Source organism: Urocitellus parryii, unplaced genomic scaffold, assembly GCF_045843805.1.
Source record: "Urocitellus parryii isolate mUroPar1 unplaced genomic scaffold, mUroPar1.hap1 Scaffold_1064, whole genome shotgun sequence".
In the NCBI taxonomy this organism is placed as follows: domain Eukaryota; kingdom Metazoa; phylum Chordata; class Mammalia; order Rodentia; family Sciuridae; genus Urocitellus; species Urocitellus parryii.
The window spans coordinates 58,191-68,963 of NW_027551831.1; the positions used below are offsets into that span (position 1 = coordinate 58,191).

At 36.0% G+C, this 10,773-nt stretch overlaps 1 protein-coding gene across 1 annotated transcript; it reads left to right on the forward strand.

Annotated features, from left to right (window-relative positions):
- The first annotated feature begins 4,899 nt into the window (after positions 1-4,899).
- Positions 4,900-5,870, forward strand: LOC144251553 (spindlin-4). Its single transcript, XM_077794404.1, has one exon. It carries the CDS (start codon positions 4,900-4,902, stop codon positions 5,647-5,649), a length of 750 nt encoding a protein of 249 aa, XP_077650530.1. The 3' UTR covers positions 5,650-5,870.
- Positions 5,871-10,773: the final 4,903 nt, after the last annotated feature.

Below are 10,773 nucleotides of genomic sequence, written 5' to 3' on the forward strand. Positions count from 1 at the left end.
ATTATTCTAAGATAATCAAAAATAGCATGTAGGAGTACTTTTTTTAATGATGACTTCTTTAGTTTCCATTAACAAAAAATTCCAACATATATCCCAGGGGCTCATGAGGATGAGAAAGGAGGATGGTGAGCTCAAAGCCAGCCTCAGCAAATCAGTGAGACCCTAAGCAATTAAGAGAACTTGTCTCTATGTAAAATATTAAAAAAGGGGGTCCGTATGTGACCTAATGGTTAAGTGATCCTGGGTTCCATCCCTGGTACAAAAAAGATTCCAACATATGATTTATTTCACTTATGGCATCTATTGATCATATTGTCTCATTTGTGATTTTCCTTATTATTTGAATGATGATGCAATTTTTCATTGCATCATGGTCATATTTATATTATATTATGAGACTCTGTATTCTATTTCAGCTCCTTATTTTATCATCAGAGACACTCCCTTCATTATTGTAACTAGAAATATATATGTGTATATATGTTTGGCTTATTATGGGTACCTCTGATATCAACTTTGCAAAAATGGAGTGGTGACTCACATTTCTTCATGGCACATGGGTAGAATGAAAGTTTAGCTTCCTTTGAAGAATTCCTCACACCTTCATGGTGAAAGTATAATACTGACTTATACCACATTGTTAGATCGAAGTGGGAATGGAGGTGTATCTAAACAGTTGACCACACTGAGACCAATGATGAATATCATGAGTCCCACTGTTCTCTGTCTTTCAGATTCATTGACGGTGGATGGTGACAAAAACTCAGCTTCTCTTTGTGTTTCACTGATACTAGAGGTAGAAGGAACCAGAGTGTAAGTCAACTAGCCCTTTTTTTGCTATCAGGTTGGTATAGTGGGGAGGTGCTATAGCATAATAGTCAGTAACAATATTTCACACCACCAGATGAATGTGAAGGAATAATTCACCATTAGACCTTACTAACATCACCTGGGCAGAATAATCAGGGCACCAGTTGCTTCTGCCTGGTGGAAGATACAAGATCAGCTCTCTGTTCGGCATCACTGGTATCAAGCTGCCAGGAGAATGAAAACAGTGCCTGCTTCTGTCACATGGGGAATATAAGCTCACCTCTTTACTTGATCTTGACTAAGTTACACTGTTAGAGGAATTGGAATATCATATGCTTACACTAACAGTACATTAGATATCAATTCCTCTAATTTGAGACTGTTGACTAACTTTGTTAACCACCAGAAAACACTCCTGATTCCTTAGCATGACAGATTCTCTGCTCCAGATACAAGTTCCTGACCAATTGTCATATATCCCATGTCTATGCCTATGCACCTTTCCTCTAGCTGATTTCTGCTTAGGCTAAAAAGACTTCATTACTCTACAACTCTCTAAATATCTTCCTTTTGTTGTTTTACCTTTTCAAATTGTCTCTGCTGATTTTGCAGACATTACAAATCATGGGGCTGGGGTTGTGGCTCAGTGGTAGAGCACTTGCCTTGCATGTGTGAGGCACTGGGTTCAATTCTCAGCACCGCATATGAATATGAATAAAATGAAGGTTAGTCAACAACTATTTTTTTTTAAATCATGAACTCATTTGTGTCCTCAGTGATGTGTTTGTACCTGTTTTACAGCATGTATTGAAATCTGGTTTGTACATTGGAATTAAAAGCATTTATATCTATTTTCACCACCCTCTAGTACAAATTATCAATGTATCTCCAAGGTATATTTTCAATAATGCTTTATTTATCTAGAAGTCACACTTTTGGAATATTCCAGCAATTCAAAGACTGGTTTGATATTGGCTATAAGGTACAAAATCCTGCCTTGGTTTTGATTTACACTCAAGCCTTGAATATGATGACTTGAATATAAAATAGAGCAAAGGCATGAGCCTGGTTGCTTCTTGAGAGAGCTGGTAAGAAAAAAGGGCTTGTTTCAGGGAATGACTAGTTAGGGCACTGTTGAGTCCTTATTATTACTAGTTCATATTCTTAGAGATTTATTTGTATTTATCTAATTTAATTATCTCACCTACTTGTTGATGTGGATTGTATTACTATATACATATTGCAGGTTGGTCAGGACCCATTTCTCATATACCCTTTGTTTTAATATGTTCTCCTAAACAATTTAGACCTGTAGTCTAATGTATCCATAAAATAAGTAATCTAGGTGTTTTAAGGGGATAAAGCTACTGGGTGGGGGGTTCTGAGATGCCAGGATCAGTCTTCAGAGGCTTTTGTAAGACTACTTGTTTCATTGAGGATGGTTTCTTTAGATTGGTGCAGGGCACCTAAAAGCACTTTTTATGTTCATGTAACATACATTTATTGAGTGTCAAGTCTGTGTAAAAGGTACTGGGATATATAGTAAAAACACCTTTGTTAATGTCATTGTCTAGTGGGAGACATAGAAGGTAAACATTTATATCAGAGTGATAAGGTCTTTTAATCCACAATGTTAGTCAATGATCTAAATATCAGAGTCATAATTTTAAAAAGGGTATTGGACATTCTTTTGTCTCCTTAGGCTGTGGGGCTGTTAGCAAGAATTCCTTTGAAGGATGTAACCAAGAGGACTGAGGGAATTGTTTGCCTTGCATTTGTGTGCCCTGTGGGTGGTCTTCTTCTTTCACCTGTCAACTGTTCTTCTAAGCAAAAAGAGCTTGGTGTATCTTGCTCTAGGGAATTTGAGGGATTTGGCTTTTTGTAGAACATAATGACATATTTACACATACTTGCCTTTTGACTTTGAGTGTGCACATGTAGGTTGTATACATGTGTGAATATATCACTGTCATTCTAAAGAGTTTAGAAATAATTTTTCATGCATGTAGTTTTATTGGTTTCTTAGCACTATTTTTTTGTAATATAGTATTGAAAAAAAAATCTCACATCCAAAGTCCTTGTCCTTGGAAGCACAAAAGGAGAATGCTCACAAATTCTTAAAAAGTATGAGATCTAAGATTTTTGCCACTCACTTGGACAGTAATGTAATGTGGAGGCAGCCAATAATGCCACCTCACAGCTCTCTCTCAACTGATTTCCTTCATTCCAGGTGAATTATTATTATTTTTTTTCCAGATAAAGATATGAGGCCTTTTCTTCTCACAAGGGATGAGTGGAAGAATGAGAATGACAGTCTAGACACTCCAGGTTTTATTGTCTTTTTGTAAGTGGAATGTAATGGTTAAATGTAATGGTTAAAGTTCTACAGATATTCAAATTTAAACTTCTTAGCAGTCCTGTGACTTGAGGCAAGTGAGATTATGGATATTTTGTTTTCTCTTAGATTTTCCATATAACTATGCAGTGCTTTCAAAATTACAATACTAGTAAATGTAAACACACACACACCATCTTCTCTTTTTACTAAATTGAGGCCACAATTTAGTTTTAATATTTTGTTTTTCCAAATATTGATCTTATTTCATATATAGAAACCATGTCTTTAAAATATTCCCTAAAGACATGATTTAGATAAGCTAAATAAACCCCATATATGAAGATAAATAGTTTTATTACTTATTCTTGTATCATAGGGCATTTTGAATTAATAATGGGCCATTAAATGAATATTAAAATAAATAGTCTGGATCAAAATCATGTTTTCATAACTATAGAAAATAACCAGAAAATTTTAATGATATAAATGACAAAAGTAAGATATAAAAGTATGACATATGCTCCCCACATGTTTATTACCAAGAGATAAATCAACGTGGTTAATATTTTACTGTTTAGATACCAAGGTTAAGGTTAGTTTCATATTTTATTTCACTATATTTTTAAAAATCTTCCACAACGTCGGTGTACCTCCTTACACTCGGAAAATAAAATAATTATTAAATAATCATTACCAGGAATATTCAGGTACAAAATATAAAGGAGAGTTTGAATCAAGATGGAGGACCGTTCACAGGCTTTATTTTCTCTGATCTGTAATTCTTCAAACTGAAAGAAAACTAGCTTGTATGTACATTTGTGCAAACTCTCTCTCTCTCTCTCTCTCTCTCTCTCTCTCTCTCTCTCTCTCTCTCTCTCTGTGTGTGTGTGTGTGTGTGTGTGTGTGTGTTTTGAATATATGTATATATTTCGAAATGTTTGTGAGAAATTCCTGTAAGACAGGAGCAGATGAAGCCGCTGTGGAGAAAGCTGTTGGGCAGCAGGCAGCTCAAATGGGGGAGGGGAGCCTGCCTGTCTGGCTGGGGTTTGAAGTAAACAGTCGGGGGGCGCGAGAGGAAATAAAGGAGAAAGCCTGTGTCAGTGTAGACTGAACGCGGGCGCGCGCGCTGACCCGCCCCACTGCTGCCCGCGAAGCGGAAGGCGAGAAGGCAGAGGGCGGGACCGAGGTACAGGCGGGCTCAGAGGGGGCGGGCTCTTGAAGCTGCAAAAACCGCGGTTCCACGGCTGGGCCAAGCCAACTAGGACTGTGAAGGCCAGGCCGCGCGGACTCCTCAGAGACGTGCCGCCGCCTGCACTTTTACTGCTGCAGCCATCCCTTTATCTTTTGCCTTCCTTTCCCGCGGTCTCCTTCGGTGTCGCGGTACTGCAACCTCAGCTTCAACTACAACAACAGCTAAGTGGCCGATTCCGGGACCTGGGGGTGGAGGTTGGGGCGGGCGCCAGGCGCGGACAGCACAGTCGTACCCGCCATCTCTTTCCAGCCACCGCTGCTGCAGTCACCCCTCCCGGACGGCAGAAGAAAGCACTGTCGAGAGGCACACACTGTCCTTGTGCCCACAGTGAAGAGTTAGAGCGTTTCTGCCAAGCTCTGGTGAGATCTTTGATCTAGGAGAAGGGAGGACCCCTTTCTGAGATCGCAGAAAAAAAAAATTCTTATTGGATAGTATTAACTTTTTGTCCGCTTAATCAAGCAAGGGGCAATTCTGTCTAAGTCCTCCTAAGCCCTGAACCATGTCTCCTCCGACCATGCCTCCCACGGGAGTAGATGGCGTGTCCGCATACCTGATGAAGAAAAGGCACACCCACAGGAAGCAGCGGCGCAAGCCCACTTTCCTCACTCGTAGGAACATCGTGGGCTGCCGCATTCAACACGGCTGGAAAGAAGGCAATGAGCCAGTGGAGCAGTGGAAAGGCACTGTGCTCGAGCAGGTTTCTGTGAAGCCCACACTTTACATCATTAAATATGATGGCAAAGATAGTGTGTATGGACTAGAACTGCACCGAGATAAAAGAGTTCTAGCGCTAGAGATTCTTCCTGAGAGAGTACCAACTCCTCGAATTGATTCTCGCCTGGCAGATTCCTTGATTGGGAAGGCAGTGGGGCATGTGTTTGAAGGCGAGCACGGTAGGAAAGATGAATGGAAGGGTATGGTGCTGGCACGAGCCCCAGTGATGGATACTTGGTTTTATATAACGTATGAGAAAGATCCAGTCCTCTATATGTACACCCTGCTGGATGACTACAGAGATGGTGACCTGCGCATCATTCCAGATTCCAACTACTATTTCCCTATGGCAGAACGGGAGCCTGGAGAGGTGGTCGACAGCCTGGTGGGCAAGCAGGTGGAGCATGCCAAAGATGACGGGTCCAAGAGAACTGGCATTTTCATCCATCAAGTGGTGGCCAAGCCCTCTGTCTACTTCATTAAGTTTGATGATGATATTCACATTTATGTCTATGGTTTGGTGAAAACCCCGTAAGTTCATTGTGCTCTTTGTAATAGTTGGGGAACTATTACTTAAAATATTTTGTATTTTCATAATTGTGAACTTTGAGAACAGTTTTGGCATCAGAAATTCAGGAAAGTAAGTAAATCTTATTGTGCCTCCAACTCTTACATTGACTAATTCCACAGTTTTGCCCCAAGTATACTGTGGTAATTTTGATATTGCTTTGTTCTTTAATGGAACTTATAAATTGGGTGCTAGTAGAATATTAAAGTGTCTGTATTTTTAATGTAAAAGTAGATTAACCCTACCCCATATCCTTCTCCCTCATTATTTTTAACCTTTCTACTTTCTTCCCACAGGTTGAGAGTCTGTCCTACATCCTTCCATATTTTCTTCTTCTTCATGAAGTTTTTCATAGTATTTTCTGTTAAAATGGGAAGCCATATTATTTTCTCTAATTGCTTTTCTCACTTGACATAGATGACATCCTGGCTGACCAGTAGCTACAGTCAATCTCTCTCTCTCTCTCTCTCTCTCTCTCTCTCTCTCCCTCTCCCTCCCTCCCTTCCTCCCTCCCTCCCTCATGCTCTCACCCTCACTCTAATAGTTGCATATTCAATACATGTAGATGTACCAAAAAGTATTCAACCTTTTTGTTACTGATATTCAGTTATTTCCTTTTTCACCAACATAACACTACCAAAACACAAAGTGTTTTATTTCTATAGGTTGGATTCTCAGAAATGCTAACAAGTCATATGTTTTATTTTAAGAAATTAGGATTATCATTCAAAATGAAAGTGCCTATTTTCAGCATCCTCTGCAGCATCACTTTTTAAGATTTAAAAATCTGAAAGGTGAAAAATTATATGATATTGCTTTTCACTGTGACTGCCTTTTACCTGACTTCAAAGAGGATTTCTCTTTCTATTTGAGTGTTTTTCTTTTGTGATTTGACAGTTATTATCCTTTCTTCATTTATCTATTGAATTGTTGATCTTTTCCTTAAAAATTTGTTAAGTGCATTTAATAATTTGTAGCTTATGTGTTATGATTTTTCTATTATATAATCTTGATTTTATTGGTTATGTCTTTTATTTTATAATTGTAAAAAATTAGGTAGATGATTGTCTCTTTTATAACTTTCATTTCCTGTTATTTTCCAGATGGATATCACCATCCTAAGTCATTCACCTACATTTCATAATTATTTTATTATTATTAAAGTTTAAATGTTTGAGTCATCTGAAATTTATTTTGGTATATGGTATAAGATAGAGATCCAAGTATACATTTCATTCACATTGGATGTCCAATTATACAATTTATTTAAAAAAAAACACCCATTTTCAATTTTCTGAGCCAGTATTACATGATTTGTAATATACTGACTGGCCATAAAGTAGTTTTAGAATCTGGTAAAGCGAGTCCTCCTTCATTATTATTTTTTTTCTTCCATTGTAATTTGTCCTCCACATTAACTCTTTCATATGAAAATTATAAGCACTTTTTTGACATTAACAAATTCTGTCTCAATTAAAATTGCATTAAATTTCTATGTTTCTCTTTGGAGTATTACAATAATATTAATTCTTAACACCGAAGTGTTTTGAAATATCATTGAATTCTTTGGCTCTTATTTCTTAATATTCTTCATATAGGTCTATCATATGAAATTGATCTTATTTTTTAGTATTTTTACAGTTGTCACATTTTGAATTGGGTACATTTTCCTCCTCATTTATAGCTTGTTATTTTGGGCAATAAAAGCAACCTATAGATTTTTATATTTTTATCTTTTATTCAATGAATTTATTTAATCTTCTAAATTACAGTGGGTTTAAAAATAGAATATTTTGGACTCTAGGTATACAATCATTTTACATGTATATAAAAATTATTTTATTTCTTCTAATGTTTATATTGATTATATTACTTTAGCTGGATTCTCCGGAATAGTGTTGTATAATGATACAGACATACTTCACCTATTTTTAATTTTCAAAAAAATCTTTGTAGTATTTCATATTAGTATTATATTTGCTGTTGGTTATTGATTTGCTGTTGATTATTAACTTGTTTAGGAGTTTCTTCTTTTCCTTTTTTACATAGTGTTATTATCAGAAATGGCTCCTGGGTTTATCAAATGTATTTTCATTATCTATTCTTAAAATTTTATGATCTTTTTCCTTTAATTTGTGGATGTAATGAATTAAAATGGTTGGTATTTGATGTTGAACCAAACCTTAATTTCTGGAATTAATCCTACCTGCTACATGTTGTGTTTTATTTACCAACATTTCATTTAGAATTATTGCATTTGCATTCCAACTTGGAATTGTTTATTTTTGTTCTTTTTTATGCTGTCTTTACCAAGTTTTTTTTTTTTATTAGAGATGTACTAGCTTTAAAAATATGAATTTTTGTGTTTTTAGTATTGTGCTGTGGTCTCAAGTAGTTCAAATAGCATTAGAATAAATTGTTCATTAAAAGTTAGCTAGTACCAATCTGTAAAATGATCTAATCCTGGTGACACTTTTGATTGTAGATCTTTAGTCAGTTCTCTGATTATTTCCAGTGACAATTAGTTTATTCAAGCTTTTGTTTAGAAAGAATATGTATTCTCTGTGAAATACAAAGTCCAAAGTTGTCTCTGTTATCAACCTTGTTGCTTGTTTTATTCACATGCTTTATGTCCTCGTATATTTTATGCCTCAAGATTTGTCCAGTACTGAAAAATGTAATAAAATTATCAGCTCTAATGGCATTTTAAATTCTTTGTACTATTTTATTTATTTAAAATGTCACAACAAAACATGTGAAAGTATAAAAGATATGGCACACATTTATTCATCTCTACCTCAGATGTAAAACTGATAGCATTTTGGTATGTTTATTTTAGATGATGATTTATAGTTTTAAATAATTGGAACATTACAATTAATTAATCCATTTTCCAATATCATACCAGTTATTTTGAAGAGGGTAGACACTATCGTGAGTTTGGTGTGAATATTGCCCATGATTTATGCATTTACTACAAATATAACTATAACCAATAATGGTATTGATTTATGTGTTTTTTAAAAATATAAATATGAATAATCAACTATAAACCATGAATAATTTATTTTGGTCTTTTGTTTTGTAGGGATTTTTATTTTTCCAAATAGAAAATGGACTGAAGTGACAAAAAATATCAACAGCACTTACTTTAAAATACTAATTACTGTTCACTTTTACTACTCCTAATACTCTGGAAGGCTTGGCCCTAGCCACAGCCCTAGGTATTGATAAAAAAGACAATCTCCTCTTTTCCAGACCTTTTATCTGGGCTAGGAAGAGGTACATATACACCACAAGCCTCTTACTTCAAGGTAGTCATAGGCCTTATATTTTTCCTGGCATGATACTGGGGTTATTCCACTTTCTGATACTCAGAAGGTGGCTAGCTCTATTCCTAGCCCTCTTCTAAGAGTTTGGGACATAGTATTGGATGAAAATCTTCCTATCTTAAATAACAGCAATCTCTTCTTTCCCTCCCCCTACCATGTAAAGACACATGTCTTATAGACATATAATATTGCTTTCTAGCTCCTGTTCTAGTTTTAGTTATAGTTCTCACCTCCCCCAAATATCAAGTCATGTATCATACATTATGATGACATGATGATATTGGTCCATATAGCAAAAGATTAGTTTGTCCCTGGACTAGGGCCTGGCAATGGAAGAATGAGTTATCCAGTCAAAAACCCTGCTCTTAGAGCATACATCCTAATGGGTTGAAGAAGACAGTCATCATCAAGCTTAATGTAAGTCCTTTTGGTCTTATATTGTCTCATAATAATTTGAGTGTATACAAAAACCTGTCATTCAAAGAAAGGTTTATTCTAGTTCTACCTATGGTTTAGAGATTGAGGATAGAACAATGAAATAATTTAAAGAATGTAGAAAAAAGTCAATGTAGAATATCATGTTCCACTATGCCTTTACACCTAAATTTCTTGGCTCCTATACTAGAACTACATTTCTAATTATTCCATGGTAATATATGTATTTTTTTCATCACATAAGCTTGCTTTGAGTCAAAGGGAGGATTTATAATGTTTCTAACATAGTTTTAGGAGGTGAAAATGTCCAGAAACTACATCCCTGGTCCCATAGTACTTAATATTATTGTGGATGAAGATACATTCCTGTCTTCTTCACAGTGTGCTGTATGTGTATATATCAGGCTGTGATGATTTCTTTTTAAAAAGCCCAATAAGAAAGCCATGAATCAGGGTGGGTGTATTTTATATAGATGGACAGATAATTCCCCAGAAAACATGTCATTTGAATGGACACCTCAATAAAGTGAGACAGCAAATCATGTTGCTGGCACTTTGAGATAGACTGTTCCTAACTAGAGAGGTTTCTTGTTAGAGCCAAGTATGGCCAGACGGGATGTGAGCAAGGAGAAGAGAGATTGTTCCATAGAAGTTGGTCTTCATTATGTTAAACAAGTGAGGTATTTCTAAGTTGGTGATTTTATAGTTTCAACAAGGCAAATTATGCATATTTTTATTTATTAAGATGTAATTCCATATAGTAAAAATGAACAGATCCTAACGGACTAAACTTTCCAGTTTTCCTTCTCTTATTGATTTGAAGTTTCATGTGTTTGTGGTCAGAAAGACATTTTTGTGTTTTTAATTTTTTTAAAATTTATTGAGAATTCTTTTGAGGATTAAATATGGTCTATCCTGGATAATAGTCCATGGGCACTTGAGAAGAATATGTTTTCTGTTGTAGTTGGGTCTGTGAAAATGAAAATGAAATCCCTGTATGCAGACAAAAGCTCACAGACTGAGCCTCTAGAATAACCCTGGCATAAAAAGGGGACCTGTGCATCAAAGGGACAGAATCAGTTTTTAGCCTGTATTACATCAGGCCTTGGAGTGGGTTGGAGAACACCCACCAGCTCCCAAGACTATGCAGCCTGTTGCTGTGAGACCCAGGTGTGACACACATTAACATCTACCTTGGTGGCAAAGAGATTGTTTTAGTCGGCTTTTTAAATGCTATGACTAAAAGTATCTAACCAGAACAACTGTAGAGGAAGAAAAGTTTATTTGAGGGATCACAGTTTTAGCGTTCTTAATCCATAGAAGG

Bases quoted from the DNA above. Each gene is read 5' to 3' on its own strand.
- LOC144251553 (XM_077794404.1), top strand. From the start codon at position 4,900: ATGTCTCCTCCGACCATGCCTCCCACGGGAGTAGATGGCGTGTCCGCA.